General features: G+C 41.3%; 1 protein-coding gene across 1 annotated transcript in view; it reads right to left on the bottom strand.

Moving 5' to 3' along the window:
* Window positions 1-22,381, bottom strand: part of CNTNAP2 (contactin associated protein-like 2) — a 1,206,765-nt gene that overhangs the window by 90,801 nt on the left and 1,093,583 nt on the right. The window contains exons 17-18 of the mRNA XM_010581816.1: window positions 5,325-5,543; window positions 2,556-2,792 (exon numbers count right to left, since the gene is read on the bottom strand). Of these exons, the coding sequence (XP_010580118.1) occupies window positions 2,556-2,792; window positions 5,325-5,543 (456 nt within the window). The remainder of the gene's footprint in view (window positions 1-2,555; window positions 2,793-5,324; window positions 5,544-22,381) is intronic.

Genomic DNA, 22,381 nt, shown 5'->3' with positions numbered 1-22,381 from the left:
ATCCATAAAAAAACCAGAAAAACACAAATAAAAGCCGGTGTGATGAGTTTTGGAAATTCACTGAATATAGCATGGCAGCAATTCTTTTTTTTTTCTTGAGTCAGCACATACGATCTGTAAGAGACTGACCCAGTTCCAGCCTGAATGGCTTTCCTCTAACATAACTGCACTAGCGAACAGAAATACTAAATATGCATTATCATTCTTAAACTCACAACAAACCATTTGCTAAATTAACTGAAATCACTGTACTCATATTCTCAGGAGTTACTGTATGTACAGTCCTGAATGTGATAGACATGTTTTATAATTTGTCTTTGAAGCAACACAGCATAGTGTGTAGGGTTCAATTATATGGAATTTAGTTATTGGGCCTAAAAGTAGCTCAGGGTCGCAAGAGCATTCCAGGCACCTTTAGAAGGCCTTGAACAGGATAAACAAGAAGACAGAAAAAGAAAGATCCCTATTAGAAAAACACAGGTGCATATTCCACGATAAAGGGAATTTGGCACAAACAACGTCAATTCAGGGGCTTATCTCGACCAATTGGACTAAGACAAGTCTTGCATGCTCTAATTAACACAGCCAATTATGTCCTGTGTTTATGCGCGTGTACAAAGTGAGTATAACTAACTTTGTCTTATGCTTGTGCGCGTGGACAGTATCGACGTAACCAATCACCGCTTATGCTTGTGCGCATGGACACCAAATGCTTGCATGCAGCAGCCAATCAAAGCTTCTAAACAACTTAGAGAATTGTATAAAAATGATCGGCTAAGCTCAATAAAGGGACGACTTTAATCATCATATTGGTGTTCTATCGTCTGGGCCCCACACGGAATAATCCCTAAACCCTACATAGTGAAACTTGATGAAATTCCTGCATGCAAGCACAGTGGAAGCCATTACCTAGAGCAGCAGCTGCTTCACTTCTGCTGCACTACAAATATGTCATATTTATTGGAATGTATAAAATAAGAATGCTAGAGATTCATCAGAATATCTGGTGATATGAAAACAATCCCTTAGCTTTTAGAAGAGGGTGCTCCAATATGTGAGCAACATCAGCAATGGACAAAGTTCTGTTGTGATAAAATGAAATGAAGGTGGATATGTGTGGATACAAACGGAGGTGGCTGAAGCACGTGAGGAGAAAATACAGTCACCAGCACCAGCACCAGGTAAAAAGACTGCCTCTTTCTGTTATAAACCTGGTTTCCTCTAAGTGTGGCTGGAAGGGAGCAGGGTATGGATATTTGCAATGTAATCCTCAAAATTTGACATAGAAAAAAAAAAGAGAAGTTAAGGAGGAGTTGGAAAGCAAAATGTCAATGGGCAGAAGCTTTCCCCTACTGCCAAGACAGCTTCATGAAGGGAATTTGGTGACTGGTGATCCAGCCTGCCTGCAGGATTCCAGGTACAGTGGGTAACGTAAAAGCAGAAGAGCAGTTTATGAGGCTAGAGGTTTCTTTAACATCACAGATACTGATGAGAAGAGCCTTCACATTTTTTAGTTGAAACTGTTGGATTAGTACATTTTGAGAAAGCTTTAAAAATTATTAGGAAAAGCAACAGACTGGATGATTTTGTGTACCAATAAAAGCAGAGTGAAAGAGAGCTGCTGAGAGATAGCATCTCAGGTATATGTGACAAAACCTTTAGAGGTGTTGAGAAGAATATTTCAAGAATATGATGAGAATATCCTAAGAAATGTAAGGGAAGCAAATGAATGGCCACAAAGGCTGCAAACTGTGCAAATATTTGGAAAATTATATTCCCATTACTACTGACTTTGTCACAATCATTTCTAGTCAAAATAAGAAAAAACATGGAAATAAATTAGCATCTTTATTCTCACTTTTTTTTTCTTGGATGTAATATCCCTCTTTCCCTCAGTCCTTGTCTATCTTTCTTATGCAGGCATGTGTGTCCATAGTAAATTGGTCACTTACAATAATTGATTTTGAAAATTCAGAACATATAGGCATTTCCAGAGGACTGACATAGATATGGGAGCTCTGTATCTTCCCTTACCCTAGCAAGTTCAATCTCTAACCCAGTTTGAGCTACTTGATCTGGTTATGGATGGATAAAATTTTTAATCCAAATGCTGGCCTCCCAATTTATAGGATATTAAACCCAAAGCTCACACCTATTTATCTCCAAATGTGTTTCTGAATGAGACTAGGTAGCTTTTGTTTAAATCCATGTTTTTTCTAAAGAAGTCACCATGACATTGAACTAGTAGGAATTTATTGTTCAACAGCTCAAGACTACAGAATACAGTCTGCCAGACCTGCTATGACTACAGGCATTCCTGATGCATTTTGTTGTTGTGTTATTTGATTTAAATAGATAAAATATACTAGTACTAATGAGAGATGTGGTTTTAAGTCATCACGTCTAAATCCTGGGTGTATAACTTGACTTGTTTGTAAGAAGTATTAAACAGGATTTATTTGTTTAATTAATAAAAGCTGAAGCATTGATTGTATTGTGTTTTTTCTCAGGCAGATAGTTCTCCCATACTCTGCCTCCTGCACTAAAGCATTTACCTTTAATGCAAAACGGTCCATCATAGGCAGTTTTGGAGCAGTCACAGGAGTAGCCATTGTATTTCTCGACACATTTACCGCCATTTGCGCAGTACATCCCATAGCTTGTGCAATGGCCAGAGCAGCCAGGCTTCACACCTGGTGTGACTTTCGCTCTCTCTTCCAGGTCCAGCGTCACCCCATTCATCCTTAATGAACGAATGCAACCTAGGAAGCCTCGCTGGCCTCCTGCAGCACCTGAGAGGGAATGTAAAACTGTGAGACAACACTGAACAGATTTTATTGTTGTTGCTTTACATGAAATATCCTGTTAAGCTTGTGACAACAGCTGAAAATAAGTAACTTCTTTGTAAAGGCAAGGAATTGCCTTGTGCTAATGACAATGAAATCTAACCTTTTGATACCTTACCTTAAGTAAGCATAAATAGTAGGTGTGTCTGCTTTAAACTGATTAGACACGAGAGATTCTAGCCCTCCAGTGTAAGACTTCATTTTATTTCAACTTCAAGATTTTTAGAGATTACAGTGGAATAAATGGTCTTGTCTCGGTTGCTAAGGTATAGCCTTACTCTCCATATGATTAGTGATGATGGATGCTAATAATAACGCCACAATATGTTACGCAGTGTTACATTTTTCAAAGCCACGATGGGAAAGAAGATTTAAAACCCCACTTGCAGTTGCAACAGGAAATGTAGATGTTAATTTCCAAGCAACGTCGGGTATATTGTTTAGTTGCCTGAGTATAGGGTGAAGGATCTAACACTGAAGAGCTAAATTTGAAAATCTGGATTGAGATGGCTTTTCTTAGCAGTCAATAAGAAAGGTTCTTTTCTCCCCCCTGGTAAACACTTGCTGAAAAACATGATTTCAGCTAGGAAAGTCTTATCTGGGACTGGATTAGAAACAAAAACCCCCTAAAAAGTGCAAGCAAATAACAATGAGTGGCTGTCATCCTTTCTCCTCATCCTCTCATCTCTTTGATTACTCCAGTGCCACAGGTGCTGAAGAGTCCCTGAGGAGATCTGAGTGCTCATCACCACAGAGCACAGAGGCTGATATTTACCTGAGTGGGAAAGAGAATTAAATACAAACCAAAGAGAGGGCTGCTTCAAATCAGCTGCTGGTAACTGGATGATTTGGAGTAAGAGGAGGCAATGCTCAGCCTCTGACAAGTGCACAGGGCAGAGGGCATACTGGTGTGGTTCCATTCTATGCAAACTCATATACACTACAGTGATGAAAACCCCCCTAATACATTTAATTCCCTTCCTTCCCCTCCTGGTGACTGTCCCAGTCCCTAGGACATGAAGTCACCATCCCTCAGGCTCTCTCACTGGCCCAAGGAATAGATATTTATTCTACAGAAAGTGGAACAGAAGGCACTGAAACAATTCTTGTTCAGTATTACTTTCCAGGCCCCAATATTCAGGGTGTTTTTTGGGACACTCCAACTCAAATCAATTCTCTGACTCTGGATAAGGATTCTTCAAAGTGTGTGCTCTAATCACCAAGTTATATGAAATGGATATGATGATTCAGAAAGAAAGAAAGTCTTGTGCAGATCTGGACATTCAGTTTTTGGCAATAAAAGTACTAAGTATTTCAAAACATTGCTGGTGTTACAGTTAATTCAAAACTACCAGTAAAAATCATCATCATTAACAATTCCCCAAGAACTCAGGCTGGAAAAAAATCCAACTCTTCCTGTTTTCAGTAAAAGACTTGGTATTTCTTTCAAAAGGTTAAGGCTTCCTCTTTTAAACAAACGTCACATTTCAGCTTATTTTGAAACTGCCTTTTTTGGGGATCATAGTCAGCAGTAAAGGAGAATCTGAGCTTGTAAATAATGACTGCACATCTGGTGACACATTATACACAGTTTGCAGTGACACTGTGCTGTTTATTAAGGCAGTAAAGGCTTTCAACTTAATTTTAATTCATTTCTGCTGTTGAACCCCAACTAACATGGGAAAAAAAAAAGAGATAATGTCTTTTTTTCCTTTCCCCTTCCCTCTTCTCCTGTTAACAGATATCTAGAGAGGTAGGAAAGTACTTCTTTGCTCAACATTTTATGCAGTTCTGATTCCAGTTAATGGCACTTGGCATGTCTGCACTTCACAGCCCTGGGGCTAACAGTCAGAGAAATACCAGTGCTGCTGGAATGCCTGCCCAAAATGTAGTGGAGACCAGCAGCTCCAGAAAGCAGCTGGACTAACTTGGTTCCAGGGAGTGCATTTGTGTAACGCTGTGTAATGCTCTCCTACACTGAATAGGCAAACAGCCCATGGGACCAAAGGGAAAAGACTGCAGCGAGAATGGTGAATGCAAAAGCGCGGGCAATGATCAAACCTAAAGAGGCTGAAAGTGCTGCCAAGGCTAGGATGGGCACTGCAGGCACATGCAGTCCTGGCAAGACCTATGCAGAATTTTTTACTTCTGTGGTCAGTGTATGTGTGTGAAAGGGACACTTGGCAAAAAATGAGTTTGGCACTACTGTCTGCTAAAGGCACTTTAAGCTAGGAGCTACAGGTGGAGAAAGACAAAAATGACAAGTTGCCAGCACAGAATATTTTTCTCTTAGTTGATCTTCTTATTTCTGTAATTATGGACATGCTTGTCTTTTCTCTCCCCCTTCCCCGCCGTGCTGTCATGCAAGTGCTTCAGGAGTGCAACTTCCCACATTAAACTAACTGTTGCTGGCAAGACAGAACGCAAAGAATGTTCAGCATGTGAGAGCAAAGCCCGGTTACCTGCTCTGCATCTTACCAACATAGAGCTGGCTGTACAACTCCAGTCGCGTGTGTCCTTCTGTTGGTGCTTTCCGGACCTCCAGGGGTAACTGGTCTACCTGCAGGCTGGCCTGTTTGACATTCCTCTCAGCATTGACCCTATGCCACTGGTCATCATTGAGCTGGTTGGGAGATCTAACGACGATTTCTACAGGTCCATTTCCAACATCAAATGAAAATGAAACCTCCGTAGCAGCTGAAACATCAAGCAAAAGGGAACCCATCTTATGTTGTAAAAGTTCACTTATACTTCCTTAGCAGAAAGGAGTCATATTTGCTAGAAATATGCACTGCTCAACCACCTTTCAGAATTTATAAGCACGTTCAGTTCCTTCTAACCTGAGTGGGAGTTAGAGTATTTCCAAGGAAGCCATTGTGAAAAGTTTCTACAGCATGTGATGGAAATCAAATCAGTTTGGTTTGTAAAATTTAACCAGAATAAATTATATCCTTGAAAAGGACTTTTTATTTCCACTAATAATTTCAATAGTATTGAAAAAACCTGTTCACCAGCTTTTAGAAGAAAACATCAACAGACCCTGAAATAATCACATTAACTTTTGATTTCTGCAGCTTTCCAGTTTCCATAGTTTTTTTTAGGGAAATAATGCATTTTGATAAAAAAGTGGTGCAGAAGAAGTTTACTTTTTTTTTTTTTGAGGGGCAATTGATATTTACAATGAACTAATAATGCAGTGGTTATGACCTATGTGAGATTTTATGGCTGAAAAAGAAATGGATTCTTAGCAAGCACTGCAGTGCTCTATTTATAGTGGATGATTCAAACCATGTTTAGAAATTTTAGAAATTTTACAAATGTCCATTAGGCTCTACCAGACATTCCTCCAGGTCAGCCTTGGCAAACTATATAATTGATACTTATTATTAACAGGGAGTGCGAGTGTGATTAATAATATACAGATGATTTTGGAATGAAGAAATATAATTTTCACTTTCCTACTGATATTTTGATTATACCACTTGGGGCTGTAAATTATATTATGGTGGCAAAACATCAGATGAAAGTGTTACCAGAAAACGGAGTATCAATGATAGCATTCACAAAGGAGGATACCAGACAGAAGTAAAGACAACCAAGAGTCCCATTTAATTTGTTTTTCTTACATATAAAATAATACAGCCACAGTGCCCTTTTAATTCTTCTGAAAAATCTCAGGTGCCCAATTATGGTCTTAGTGTTCCAGTACAGCTGTGGTTTCTTGTTTGGTTGAATTAATAAAACAGTCTTATAAAAATCTTACTCAGCAAGGCTATTAAATTGTGGTAGAAGCACCACTCTGTGATCATTATCACTAACAATACTGATAAATAGTGGGAAATATTTTTGTACATGGCCCAATAAATTTTCACAAAGTTATATCAGACTGAATTAAATGCACTGAGAATGTTCTTTCAAACCATATTTATTATACAATAGACACCTTTGATTTTTTCTGCAAAATTGGCTCTTTCTAAAAGAAAAAATTAAAAGCATATTTTATTGCTGTTGTAGTCTCTGTTCTCTGCTCAATAAAATAATTTCATTTCTGGAATGAACTGACTTTCATAAACCATGAATTTAGTCTGTTTGGCCTTTTGCACTTTACAAGACAGAAAATCTGTATGAGCCAAAGCTTGCCATTAAAGAAATAAAGATGTTTCATTTGAATGTTATTATGTCTTATAACTTCAGCAGTTCTGTCAATAAACTCAGGCAAATTAGGAATTAGAGTAAAATCTCTCCAGTACTTAAGCTGTATGTTGTGTTGAAGTCTATTTTCAAGAGTGTGTGTGTGTAATTCTCCTTTACTTTTTGCTTTGAAGAACTGCCTTAGATCTCTTCACAGTTAGGCTTGAATTGCTTCTCAAAAGCTGTCTGTCTACAAGGCTGTAAAATGAGAATCCCTTAGCAGACTTTTCATCTTATTCTGAGGCAACTGATGGCACTGTTGATAGTGCTCGTGGGTACCTTCAGTACAACTCCATCCAGGATTTTGAAAACCTCTGCAAGAATGCTTCTTTGTTTGCAAGCTCTTGGTCTTCTGGATGGAAGCATCTCTAATTTTTTTAAGGAATATTATTCTTCCTTTAAAAGAGAAAGTGTAGAGAATTGGCAAATAGAGATATTTCAAGTAGAAGTTCTGTGCCAGCACAGTCTAGCTTTATGCACGGCTTTAAACTGAAATCTGTATCACAGCCTGAAAGATTCATAATGAAATTAGTACTTATTGGAGAAAATTGCTCACTCTGACATAAGAGTATCATTTATATAAAATCATATTATATTTTTATATTTAATCTTATAGCTAAGGAAAAGCATTCCAGAAAAATCTTCTCATATAAGGCCGTTTTCTCTGCCTGTACCTGCTGACATGCTGAAAGATAGAGAAGGCAGTACAGAATCTATGGACTGTACTGATCCATCCCCAAGCAACCTCAAAACATGACTGCCATAAACCAAAGGGGAGGAAACTTATTTGCTAGACTGATGGACTGAAAAAACTTGAACTATGTCAATGAAAAGACCTTTGCAGGTGGGCAGAGGCTGCATGACAGCATGTCTCACATGTGAGTTATGTTGCTGGTTCTGACTCTTCATTCTCAGTTTCCATTGGAATGAATTTTTGATTTTACAGATTAAGTGTATTTTCCAACCAAGAGCATCTCTAGGTAAAATGATTGGCATCTGTACATTAACAGAAATGGATGAACATCTGATAACAGGCACGTTAGTCAGAAAAGGAAGATGAAAGAAATTGTAACCCTCTAATAAATGAGATGGAGGATCTGGTGACAACTGACACGGAGAAGGCTGAGGGACTCAACAACTTTTTTGTCTCAATTTTCACTGGCAATTGCTCTTCCCACATCTTGAGTCCCTGAATCTCAAGGCAGGGACTGGGAGAATGAAGTGTTCAAGGTCAGGTTGGACAGGGCTTTGAGCACACCATGCTGCTCCCACTCCTTTTTCTTCTAACACAGCTTTACTGCTGAGCATAGTGTCGTACGGTATGGAGTATCCCTTTGGCCAATGGTCAACTGTCCTGCCTGTGTCCCTTTCCAACTTCTTTGCTACCCTCAGCCTACTGACTGGGAGAGAAGTGGGAAATAGAGAAAGCTTTGATGCCGTGCAAGCACTGCTCAGCAATAGCCAAAACACTGGTGTGTTATCAACATCAGTTTAGTCACAAATGCAAAACACAGCACCATATGGGCTGCTGTGGAGAAAGTTAACCCCATCTCAGCCAGACCCAGCATAACATCAGATTTGCTCAGAAGTTCAGCGTAACTAGTTATGTAGAAAAGTAGCAATTATTTAGGTTTTTTTTTTCCTAAGTATGGTTTACTTTTCAATCTCTCTACATCCACACATATGACCCTTGCATGATGTGACACGACAGTGGTATTATTTTGTTAAACTTTTAAAGGGGACAATTAAAAGATATCTAACATACATGTGCACATGTGACTATTTATTCACAGTAACCAACTGAACCAGATCAGGATTTTTTCAGAAACATGTAGCACCATGCACAGGTACCAGAGATTTCTACTGGTCAGTCACTGTAGTTCATGAGTGAGTTTTCCTAATGATCATTTTATTTTCTATTCTACCAAACACCATAAAACTCAAACCAGTTGTTCTAAGAAAGGAGAATGAGGATCAGACATTGAACAAATGTCTGAAATTGCTTAATTATGGAATAAAAAAAGAAAATAAATGTGGGTTTCAGTTTATTCAGTCAGTACAAGGTTTTGTGATGGAAACTTCATAAAATTGAACACGAGTGAATTTTTTATGTGCTCCTGCCACATCTATTCATTCAATAAACTGACGCTTGTGGCTTAGTTTACCCTTTCTGTGCCTTGTCCAATTACATATAATTAAACCTGAACACATTTCTTTCATCAGTTCAATTTTCTAAGGTCTCAGGTCATTGTCAGCCATCTGTTCAGAACATAGAAGTGCAACTTTGGCAAACAAAATGCCCTTCTCACTCTTTGTTCTGTGTTCTTGTTTTTTAGCTCTATTCAGATCCCATCATTTCCTCATCTTAAATCTATGAGGTATTTGCCCATAAAAAGAAAGGTACACAACTCAGCCACCCTGCACGAAGACATGGATAGGCTGGAAGAGTGGGCTACCAAGAACTTTATGAAGTTCAACGAAGACAAATGTAAGGTCTTGTACCCAGGAAAACATAATCCAGGACTCCAGCACAGGCTGGGATCTACCCGGCGGGGAGCAGCTCTGTGGAAAGGGACCTGGGGGTCCTGGTGGACAACAAGTTCAATATGAGTGAACAGTGTGCTGCTGCAGCAAAGAAAGCCAACAGGATGCTGGGTTGTATCAAGAAGGACATCACCAGCAGAGATAAAGAAGTCATTATCCCACTCTACTCAGTGCTTGCCAGGCCACACCTGGAATACTGTGTTGAGTTTTGGTCCCCGCTATACAAAAAAGATGTGGACAGGCTGGAGAGGTTCCAGAGAAGGGCCACAAAGATGATCAAAGGACTGGGAAGCCTGCCATATGAGGAAAGGCTAAGAGAACTGGGTTTGTTCAGCCTTGAGAAAAGAAGGCTTAAGGGAGACCTTATCACCATGTTTCAGTATTTAAAGGGTAACCACAAAGAAGATGGAGACTCCCTTTTTACAAGGAGTCACATGGAAAAGACACGGGGTAATGGGTACAAGTTACTCCTGGGGAGGTTCTGACTGGACAGAAGAGGAAAATTTTTCACAATGAGAACAATCAGCCCTTGGAATAATCTCCTCAGGGAAGTGGTGGATTTCCTAACAGTGGACACTTCTAAGATTTTGTTGGACAGGCTGCTGGGCCATCTTGTCTAGACTGCTTTTGCCAGGAAAGATTGGACCAAATGATCCTTGAGGTCCTTTCAAACCTGGTATTCTATGATTCTATGATTGCATGGTCTGTGGGGTTCTGCATTCCTTGGGTCCTTCCTTTCAAGGCTTTCTGGTAGATATGCTTTAGTTAAACACAAGTTCTGAGGCTCAAACGCACAGGAAGTAGTATGCTCTTCTATGTCCTTTGCTATGCAGAAGGTCAGGCTAAATGAGCTGACAGACTTCTCTGGCATTCAAGATCTATGAAAGCTAGGTCTCCCATTTTTCTAGAACTCCTTGTGTTTCAGGTCTTTTTTTTCCTGTTTTCTTAGTTGGATCCTTGTTGATAATTTGCAGGCTAGGATCTCTAGCTATAATGAGCCTGCCAGCAAGGAGACACTGACAGACGCGTGGGTGCTCACAAGATGCTAAGCAGTAGGTGGAGGTTCTCAAGACACATCAGCTGTGAAGAAAAAGGAGGAGGCATTACAACCCTCCTCACAGTCAGTTTTGTATGCCTGTCTCTCTATTTCTTTCCTTCTCTCCCACTATCCTTTCTCTGAAACACATACTTTCATCTCCTCCCTTGTACTTTGTTTCTCTTAACTCCTGTTTTGGGTTTGTGTGGTGGGGTTTTGGTAGTGGGGAAGGGAGCTACAGGGGTGGCTCCTGTGAGAAGCTGCCAGAAGCTTCCCTGGCTCCAAGTTGGACCTGTCTCTGGCCAAGGCCAAGCCCATCAGCGACGGTGGTAGCGCTTCTGGGAGAACATATTTAAGAAGGGAAACCTGCATCGAAGAGGGGAGTGAAATGTGAGAGGAGCACCTATGCAGATACCGAGGTCAGTGAAGAAGGAGGGGGAGGAGGTGCGCCAGAGGAGGGGATGCCCCTGCAGCTCGCAATGAGACGGCAGGCTGTCCCCCTGCAGCCCATGGAGGTGAGCGGGGGAGCAGATGCCCACCTGCAGCCCATGGAGGATGCCACACTGGAGCAGGGGGATGCCCCCCAAGACGGCCATGACTTCATGGGAAAGTCCGCACTGGAGCAGTCTGTGCCTGAAGGACTGCAGCTGGCAGAAAGGACCCACGCTGGAGCAGTTCATAAAGAGCTGCAGCCCATGGGAAGGACCCACGCTGGAGAAGTTCATGGAGGACTGTCTCCCATGAGAGGGACCCCATGCTGGAGCAGGGGAAGAGTGTGAGAAGTCCTGCCCCTGAGGAGGAAGGAGCGGCAGAGACAATGTATGATGAACTGGCCCCAATCCCCATTCCCCATCCCCCTGTGCTGCTGCGGGGGTGGGGAGGAGGTAGAGAAAATCGGGAATGGAGTTGAGCCCAGGAAGAAGACAGGGCTGGGGGGAAGGTGCTCTAAGGTTTTGTTTTACTTCTTAGTATCCTTGTTTTGATTTGATTTGTAGTAAATTAAATTGATTTTGTTTTTTTTCCCCAAGTTGAGTCTGGTTTTTGCCCGTGACCATAAGTGATGAGTGATCCCTCCCTGTCCTTGTCTAGACCCATGAGCATTTCTTTATATTTTCTCCTCCTCATCCCACCAGGGCGGAGGCAGGAGGAGTGAGCAAGCAGCTTCATGGTGCTTTGTTGCTGGTTGGGCTTAAACAACGATACCTCCCCTGATGTATTTTTATACCCTTCAGTGGGATTTATGATGTTTTAGTTGACTTACACCAAAGGGAATAGTATCTAACTTCTTTAGGATCCTTTTGAAATCCCATTTTTTAGAACATAAATGCCTTGTTACAGCTAGAATTGGAGCTCACTTGCTTGGCTGTAAAACAGGATACAACAATAAGCTGTAAACTGTAGACTAAAACCTGCCAGACAAGTATTTCCCCCCTCCACTTTGCTTGCTTGTTCTGTGAAAAGAATAGCTTGAAAATATTCTCTCTCTGTAAGGGCAACACCTGCGAAACTTCTTGGACTGTTTGTAAATACACCTCTGATGAAGGGCTCACTGACTAAACCAGTAGACAGAATTCAGTGAAAAGATTGAAAATGAATGAAAATTGAATCAACAAATAGAGATGATAAACATATCTAGAGCCAGTGGTTTATGTATCTTTATATGGAATCCATCATCAGGGTCAAGATCAAGTCTCATATCTGTAGTCACTGGAATGCTTCCCATTGACTTTAGTAGGCTCTGTCTAGGAAAGAGGGCCTTCCAGGATTTGAAAGCAACTACCTTGTCCACCTTTCCCTCTTATATGTAGCTGAGTTTTAAGATAGTTTTACAAAGTCATCTCTAAATTACCTGCCCTGCTGTCCTCATTTGCACAGGGGTGAGAGATGGCCATGCCAATGCTGACATTGAAACAGCATTGATGGGTTCTTCCTGGCTGCTGAAAAATGTGGAAAGGGCTACAGATGCTAGCCATATAGGAACACACAACCTGCTTTGAGAAGGCCCCTTCTTAAGGGACACAACTGAAAATTAAAGCCACCAAAACAACATCTCAGAGAGAAATTGTTGATCCGAGTTGCTTGACTGCAATGCAGGAATTACTGTGTAGCTTGGCTGTCTGTTAATAATCAGGTAGTTGTCAAAAATCATGATCATATTTACAGTAATTGGACTAAGCATCTGGAAGATTTAATCATTTATCTAATTCCCAAATGAAATGGCCATTTGAACTAATGAGCAAAAGCTTCACTCATTTGACCAAATGACAGTGCACTTCTATGCCCAAGACTGCAGTGATCCCTGAGCTAAGTGCCAAATGAACTAGCTCTGGAAGCTGCACAGCTGCATCAGCATGATGCTGTGCCAAGAGTAATTAGTTCTAATGAGAGGCTATACTGCACCTAGGATCAAACCCAGCATAGCTGAGTGCTGATTTATGTGGACACGCTATCTTTCTTAGAATTAGCTCAGGTATCTAACATGGGGGTTCATCGTCCAGACTAGGCACACTCTATATGTGCCTGTAGGTTAACAAGTTAAACAAAAAAAAAATCATGCAACTTTACACTATCTTTGATCTTACACAGTCATTTATGTAAGTGTCAAGAAGGAAAAAAGGGTGAGTAAAGCTATCATTTTGACTTAACATCATTTAACACCCACTTCTCATGGTATAAATCTACCCACAAGATATAATGTAATAGTAAGTGAGACTCAGTGTCTTCTGAACCTTCAGAACAAGCTGATATTCTGTATGGAGTAAACAATCCATCGGACAATCACAGAACCATAGCATGGTTTGGGTTGGAAGGGACCTTTAAAGATAATCTAGTCCAAACCTCCTGCCATGGGCAGGGACATCTTTCACTAGATTAAGTTGCTCAGAGCCCCATCCAACCTGACCTTGAACACTTGCAATGATGGGGCGTCAACAACTTGTCTGGGCAACCTGGTCCAGTGTCTTACCACCCTCATCGTAAATAATTTCTTCCTTATAACCAATCTAAATCTACCCTCTTTCAGTTTCAAACCATTGCCCCTTGTCCCGTCATTACAAGTGTTCATAAAAAGTCTTTCTCCACCTTTTTTATAAGCCCCTCATATATTGAAAGGCATCAATAAGGTCTCCCTGGAGTCTTCTCTTTTCTGGGCTGAAAAATCCCAGCTCACTCAGCCTTGTGGAAAAATTGCTGGATTGATATGTCCCCCTCTTAAGGGAAGGTAAACCTCCAGGGTGGAATGCGGTGGATATATAAAGAAATCTGTTCCATAATAATTCCCTAAGCAACATAACCTGCAACCTTAGATGTTAGCAACACCAGGGGAGCTTGGTATGCTGACTCTGAGAAACAACACGGAGCGTGGAGCAGAGTGAGGACACTGCAGCCAGGCCCTGTGATATCACCACAAGGATGGGGAACTGGAACTACTGGAACAAGAATGGAAGGTCCCTGCATTGAATCCACTGAAGCAAGGAGGTGAAACAATGGGGTTCTGTCAATGCCATTGTTTTACTTCTGATTTATATCATAAGTGCCCAGTTCTGGAGTAGTGACATGCTAAATCATGTTCTCTGGGTAAACTTTGCTCATTATAATCTCATTATAATGCCAAAACACACCTCCATCCCAAAAGCTACCCGCCTCCAAGGTGCGACCACCCCTCACTGAGCATGCGCTCTGAATTTTCTCTAGCATATATCTTTAAAAGTAAAGTGGGGAGATTTTATACCAATTATAATAAAGGTATGTATGACTAGAGTCACTCAAGCTCCACCTAAAAATAGGAAAATAATATAAAAGGGCTTAAGAGAGGAGGAATGCTAGGGAATATACCATCATAGACAAGTTGGGAGGACATTGCTGACTTCTGGGATCAGTCGATGGGCTGAACCTCTCTTCCCCCCCATAGGGACGCCTGTTGGGTGAGATTCAAACCCTTGGTTATACCAAGTGCCTCCCCGGGAAACTTAGAAATCTCTATAGAGTTTTTCCATAATTTAGCATGCTTGTAGTCGACTGTATTCTTGGTACTTGCATGTGCTTTGCAGACACTGTATTTATCACCAGCAATCCAAAAGAATCTGTACTTCTGTTGCATTAATAAACTGTACTGTTCAGTAAAATCTAGCCGTGATAGTTTGTTGAACGTGACCAAACTTCTTAAGTCTGGCCATAACAGTTCGTTGAACACAACTAGATTGAAAGTATATTACGCTATTTGTGCATCTGTAATCATGGTAGTTCAATATATATTGAATGTGACGGGACTTAGAGTGCTGAATTGGGCATCACTCAGAATCTAAGCCTAGCCGCCCCCAGCCCCTCTGATATCTGAGGATAAGCTGGAACACAAGGGAGTTGTTTATTTTCTGCCAAACTTCTTTACCTTTTAACGCAACAAAACTTTCTTCATAAAAAAGATGTTCCAGCCCTGTGATCACTTCTGTGGCCCTCCTCTAGACCCACTCTAACAGGCCAATGACTGTCTTGTGCTGGGGACCCCACAGCTCGATGCAGTACTCCAAGTGGGGTCTCATCAGGTTGAGTAGAGGGGGAGAATCGTCTCCCTTGACCTGCTGGCCATGCTTCTTTTTATGCAGCCCAGGATACAATTGGTTTTCTGGGCCGCAAGTGCACATTGCCAGCTCATCTCTGATTTTTTGTCCACCAGTACCCCCAAGTCCTCCACTGCAGGGCTGGTCTCAATTCATCACCCAGTTTGTAGTGATACTGGGGACTGCCCCACCCAGGTGCAGGAATTTGCACCTGGCCTTGTTGAACTTCATGAGGTTCACATTGGCCCACTCCTCCAGCCTGTTCAGGTCCCTCTGGACGGCATCCCTTCCCTCAAGCTATCAGCTGCACTACTCAGCTTGGTGTCATCTGCAAACTTGCTGAGGGTGCACTCAATCCCGCTGTATATGTCACTGATGAAGATGTGGCTGAAGAGCTGCCCGGCGGAAAAGGACCTGGGGGTATTGGTCAATAGCCAGCTGAATATGAGACAGCAGCATGCCCAGGTGACCAAGAAGGCCAATAGCATCTTGGCTTGTATCAGAAATAGCGTGGCCAGCAGGACTAGGGAAGAGATCATCCCACTGTACTCAGCACTGGTGAGGCTGCACCTCGAATACTGTGTTCAGTTTTGGGCCTCTCGCTAAAAGAAAGACATTGAGGTGCTGGAACGTGTCCAGAGAAGGGCAACAAAGCTGGTGAAGGGTCTAGAGTGCAAGTCTTATGAGGAGCGGCTGAGGGAACTGGGGCTGTTTAGCCTGGAGAAAAGGAGGCTGAGGGGAGACCTTATCACTCTCTACAGCTACCTGAAAGGAGGCTGTAGCGAGGTGAGGGTCAGTTTCTTTTCCCAGGTAACAAGCAATAGAACAAGAGGAAATGGCCTCAAGCTGTGCCAGGGGAGGTTTAGATTGGATATTAGGAAAAGTTTCTTCACCAAAAGGGTTGTCAAACTTTGGAACAGGCTGCCCAGGGAAGCGGTTGAGTCACCATCCCTGGGGGTATTTACAAGATGTGTAGATGTGGTACTTAGGGACATGGTTTAGTGGTGGACTTGGCAGTGCTAGGCTAATGGTTGGACTTGATGATCCTAAAGGTCTTCTCCAACCGAAATGATTCTATGATTCTATGATATTAAATAGTAATGGTCCCAGCACGGACCCTTGAGGGACATCACTTGTTACTGGTTTCCCCTTGGACATGGAACCACTGACTGTAACTCTTTGGATGTGGCCATCCAGCCAGTTCCTTATCCATCTATGAGTCCATCCATCAAACCCACATCTCTCCAATTTAGTGGCAAGAATGTTGTGAAGGACCATATCAAAGGCCTTACAGAAATCCAGATGACACCAGGAGCAATTCCCTTGTCCACTGATGCAGACGCTCCATTGTAGGCCGTTAGATTAGTCAGGCACAATTTTCCATTGGTGAAGCCATGTTGGCTGTCTCTAATCACCTCCCTGTCATGCATATGCCTTGACATAGCTTCCAGGAGGATCTGTTCTATGATCTTACCAGGCACAGAGGAGGCTGATGGGTCGGTAGTTCCCAGGGTCCTCCTTTCTACCCTTTTTAAAAATGAGTGTGATGTTTCTCCCTTTTTCCAGTCACTGGAGACTTCACCTGAGTGCCAGGACATTTCAAATATGATGGAGAGTGGCTTGGCAACTACATCAGCCAATCCTCTCAAGACCCTGGGATGCATCTTGTCAGGTCCCATGGACTTAGGTATGTTTAGGCTCCTCACGTGATCTTGAACCTGAGTTGGGTTACGATGGGAGGCACTTTGTTCCCCCAATCCCTGTCTTGACGTTCAGGGACTTGAGATACGTAGGAAGAGAGATTACCATATCTACTTATAGAATACTACTTCCTTGTGAAAAAGGAAGTACAGTGACTGTTATTAGTGTTAACATTTTGATGATATAACTGTAAAGTTAGTTTTTAAATATGAGTGATTTCAGACATTCTGTAACAGTATTACTGATTTCTGCTGAGTGAAATTCTTGTTTCTTGGAGAAAATATTTTTAAAGACATTTTACCTTCTGTTGTAGGAAGAGTAGAAACATGTATAGAAAGGAGAAGAGAAATTAACTTCTCAATGTAAGGTAAAGGAATGAAAACATGTATAACTGAATGGCTTTAATCTTTAGAGGTTTGGAAAAAATGATACCGTAATATTTAGAAAAGATACAAATAGAAATCCAAGGGTGGTTTTCTTGCAAAGATTAATGAAACTAATTTATCGGGAATAGGACTTACTAAATTCCTCTGCAAATTCATCAGGAATACAGAAGTCTTCAGAATGTCTGAAGCTTCTTGTGACCTTTTCAGTGTGTTTTTATATAATGTTTTCATTTTGAAATTTTCAAAGTATCCTGCAGACCAAAAAACCAAATCAGAATGAATAATAAAGAAAAAGGCTTTGTCAAATGCAGAAAAGTGCATCCTCTGAAGTGCCTATCCTTCTCATATTTTTGATCCTCATTTTCTCCACCATTTAGTCTGCAGCCTGAAGGCACTTGATTCAGTCTTTGCTGTGTGCAGTATCTACATCTGGTTGCTGCAAACTTGCAGTGACATTTCTTTGCGAATGGACAGTGAATTAGATCTACTGAGAGATGTCCTGATTCAGGAAGAGCTGCTGTTTTCTTATGCATATGACTATGCTGACACATTGTAAGACAAGACTGCACACAAATAAATTATTTTGCTGTATGTGAATTTAATACATTCTTGTCCTGCTTCCATGATATTTTCACATCTTCCTTCTACTAAGGTTTACAACTGGACCAGTAATTTCAACAACTGGACAAATAAAAAGTCCTAGCTTTCTGTTTGCAGGAACCAAGCATCTTTGGATTAATGGGAATTACATATATTAAAATCCTTATTTCATAATTTTATTTTATGACTGTTCAAATATATTTTCATATATCTGGCTGCCTGACTGAATAGCTAGCTGTTTTCTTGTTCCTTCATTGACTGTGTTGGATTAAACTCCCTCTACTATAATCATCTTCACCTATTGTCTCCATGCTGAGCCCTTGAAATTCATTATCCTCACCTGTGGTTTTAATCTTAGATACTCAATACATACCAGCTGGCTCAGAAGTACTGTACTACATTGCAGCATAGTCCTGGGAAATTCTGGGACTCCCATACTCTGGGATTCCCAGAGTACTAGGAAATACCAGGGAGAGGAGATGACAGAAGAAAGTTGTGGAAAAGGCAAGTGAAGAGAAGGCAGGTGGAAGCTGGAAGGTAGGAAAGGTAGTAACTATCCCTGGAATAAATCTTGGCTCCAACCCTCTTCAAATCTTCATTAATGATCTAGATGATGACAAGGCAGAATGTACCCTCAGGAGGTTCACAGATGTCACAAAACTGGGAAGTCCATGCTGCTATCCAGAGAGACCTCAACAGGCTGGAGAAACGGACTGTCACGTACCTCATGAAGTTCACCAAGGGGAACTGCAAAGTCCTGCACCTGGCAGGGAAAACTCCCATGCAGCAGTACATGCTGGCAAGTAGCTTTGCAGAAAAGGCCCTGGGGGTCCTGGTGGAGACCAAGTTGAACATGAGCCAGCAATGTGACCTGGTGGCAAAGAATGCAAATGGTATCCTGGGCTGCATTAGCAGGATTGTTGTTGAAGGAAGTGATCCCTCCCCTCTACTCAGCACTTCACACCTGGAGTACTGTGTCCAGTTCTGGGCTCCCCAATACAAGAGAGACATGGGCATACTGAAGAGTTTCCACTGAAGAGCCACTAAGATGATGAAGGGACTGGAGCACCTCACATATGAGGAAAGGCTGAGAGAGCTGGGACTGTTGCCTGGAGAACAGAAGGCTCAAGGGGGATCTCATCAATGTCTATAATACCTGAAGGGAGGGTGCAAAGAGGACAGAGCCAGGCTCCGTGCCAGTGATGCCCAGTGACAGGACTAGAGGCAATGGGCACAAACTGAAACACAGGACATTCCCTCTGAACATCAGGAAACAATTTCAGTGTGAGAGTGACAACTCTCTGTGGGGTCTAGTTGAAGGCCACTGTAATTTTCTTCATCAGCTTCAGTGAAAAAGAATGCTGATGGACTGTAGGACTATTAGTTTGCTGATGATAATCCATTTGTTGCCTGTTTCCCTTGCTTAACCTCTAATGCTGAATACATGCCTCTCTGAATGGAATTGGAACATAACAGTGAGCTGGTTTGCTGAGGCTCATGCTAGATAAGGCTACAGTGATAGTAGCAGGTAGAAGGAAGAAATTAAAAAGTGTATTCATTACCAGCAGTGTATCACTCACAGTAAATACGTGTTTCTGGAGCATGGCACAAAGATGGTTGTCATCTGTATTCATATGGCTAGGGGATTCTAATAGTGTCTCCTAAACAATAGTGTAATCTATATTTCTGGCAGCTAAAAGTTTCCTGCATAATTCAGTTCCAAGAAGTAAATCACAAAGTCCTACATTTTCCATTTTTCTCCAGTGCATGATTAGTCTCTTGGATTGCATTAGGAAAGTCAAAGAAATCAGAGTTTGCTACAAGTAAACATATAAAGAAATAAAAAATTACACGTTATTATTCTGTTAGTCTGTGGGGTAGTCTGCAGCATCAAGCTTAATTTTGTTGTGCACATGACACTTGCACCAATACCCCTACCTATCTACATATTCTGAAACGTTTGCAGGTGTATTTCAGTGCTTCCTTATTGCTGTTTTACATGAGTTCAGCTAGCAACACTATTCCCCCTCCTTTCCTTTTTTCAGTATTTAAGGGAATAATAGTCTGGGATACTACTGTGTGAAGTAATTTCCTCAAGTGCACATTTACAGGTGCACTGTTTCAACAATACTAGTATTAAAAGTAGGCTATTCACTACCATAGTCTGCTCTGAAAAGGTTAAGAAGTTGCATATAGAAAGAGGCATATCTGTTAGATGCAGCACTTCTCGGTTACATCTTGTTTCTGGTAGAGAGCGATTATGTCAGTGAACCATTGTGTTTCCATGCACACACAAGATTAGATTACTCCTTTGGAGCAGAAGCTGGAGCAGAGAACAGTGCAGACTTATAATCCTTCCCTGAGTTTTCCCTAGGGTGGTCCAACCTGCTGTCTGAATGCAGCTGAGGGGGAACTTTTAGCTGTTGGAAACCTGTCTTGGCCTTTTCCAAAGCACATAGGCTACCTGCAACTGGCTAAATTCTCTCCAGGTGCAAGGTAGTAAAAAAAAATGGCCCTGGCTTCTCTCACCTTGTGGACTGACACCAATTCTCTTTCTCCTGGCAGACAACCACTTACACATGTAATTCACAATATTTTGGAAAGGTGTAACTATACTGGAGCTCAATATGAAGGGAAATCAGAACTGAATACAGCACCTTCCTCGTCATGAGTAAGCATCTGTGTGAGGACAAAGATAAGGAGGCATTTGATTTCAGTAATAACTAAGAATCAGTTATTTTTATTTCACTTTAAAATAAACTCAACTATCAACTATCAAACAGAAATATCAGTCTTCCCACACAGTAGATTAGATTGCTTTGGGGGATAAAATTATTGCATTTAAATGAAAGTATCAAATTTTCTCATGCAAGATCATGCAAAGGCCAAATATGCCCTAAGAAGATAATTATTTATTATCATTATTTATTAATTACTTCAGTTATGCTAATTGCACTCCAGATGTCTTGTAGATAAGCACTTGGAAACAACTCTCATATTTTTACGATTATATTGCAGTTGATGCAGCAATTTTCAGCCATGGACATTAAGAATGAAAAATAACATTATCCATCCTGCATAAACAGGGAATCAAAGCAAAGATATGTGAAAGGACTTGTTTAAGGTCAAACATCAGATGGTTAGAGCAGGGCTTGAAAAAATACCTACTTGCTTTACTTCTAAGGCAATAAATGCCATTTCAGATAGACAACATTAACTCCCATCCAGCCAGCCCTCTTGCAATAACTACTTAGCTGCCTGGGAGGAAGGAAGGAACAGTGACTCAGTTGAAGGTCTTGTTGATTCATCTCATGAGAGTTACTAAAGCTTAAAAAAATACAGCAGCAATATCTTCTGGTCTCTTTTGTGAGAGATGATTCACACAAAGGGAACCATAGTCAGTGCACTGAGTGGAAAAGGAGAGGAGGCGTATGCTTTCCTGTCTGTAGTGGGTTATAATATACTTCATTATATCCTTTTAACTGCAACACTTTATCATGAACCTGAATTGGTCCCATGCAACAGAAGACACCACAACAAGGGGGAAGCATAGATGTCAAAACAGAGCTCTCCCATGCAGCATTTACAGGGTTTTTATAACTGCTAGTTATTTTTTGTTGGATGAAAGGCAAAATAAAAGTGGGTGCTAATGTTCTGAAATCAGGTTATGTCTGAGCATGGTAAAGTATCAGAGAGATTTTTGAGAGGAGAGCACGGCTTCTTTTCCTCTGAAAAATTGCTGTGAATTGGCACAGTTCTAAAAATGCTGAGCAATGGGTCTGAGTGCTTACAAGCAGATGCAAAGGATATCAACCCCCCTCTCAGATACGTCACTTTTGAATGTCATAAAAATCAGCCAAAATTGTAAATTGTGCATCATACTAAAAGTAGTAAGAGCCTGGTGCGGGCCTGAAAAGTAGACATCAAGACTGTCACTCTTCTGTGCTGTGATTTTGAGAAAGCACTTTGCCTGTGTCCTTTTCTTCCTCTTCTGTGTTGTTTTTCTTATTCTGTAATTTGTGTATTAGCTGTAGGTTCTTCTGTAGACTGTCATTAAGACTTGTAAAGGTATTTAGATGCCTGGGTGGTAGCTACCAAAAAACTTCTATGTCTGGCCAGGTGCTCATGACAATATGAATTTATTGATTTTTTTTTGGCCTGGCCATGTAAGTTTTTGTCATTTGTAGTGGCTGTTTTATAAGCAATTTTTCATGGCTGCTATTTCTTTCTCTGTGGCTGTCCAGGGGTCACCATCAGAGTAGGAAACCTGTTGCACTATGTGCTATACTAACACAATAAAAAAAGGCCATCCAAAAATGACTCAAGTTTACTTTTAGTGTAGTAACTCTGTATATGAAAAGGGGGTGTGTAAGGGGGCAGGGTAAACAGACCCAACTAACTGTGGCTTCCTTTTATCAAAAGCTTTAGACAAAGATTTTCTTCTCTGACAACTATACTTGTAATAATTTATGGTTGCCAACATGCAGGGTAGACGCCCCCAAAATGGAAGATGATATCTTC

Source organism: Haliaeetus leucocephalus, unplaced genomic scaffold, assembly GCF_000737465.1.
Source record: "Haliaeetus leucocephalus isolate CR32 unplaced genomic scaffold, Haliaeetus_leucocephalus-4.0 Scaffold808, whole genome shotgun sequence".
Lineage (NCBI taxonomy): Eukaryota > Metazoa > Chordata > Aves > Accipitriformes > Accipitridae > Haliaeetus > Haliaeetus leucocephalus.
Note: the sequence above shows the minus strand (reverse complement) of the source record. Positions and strands in the feature narration are given on the sequence as shown.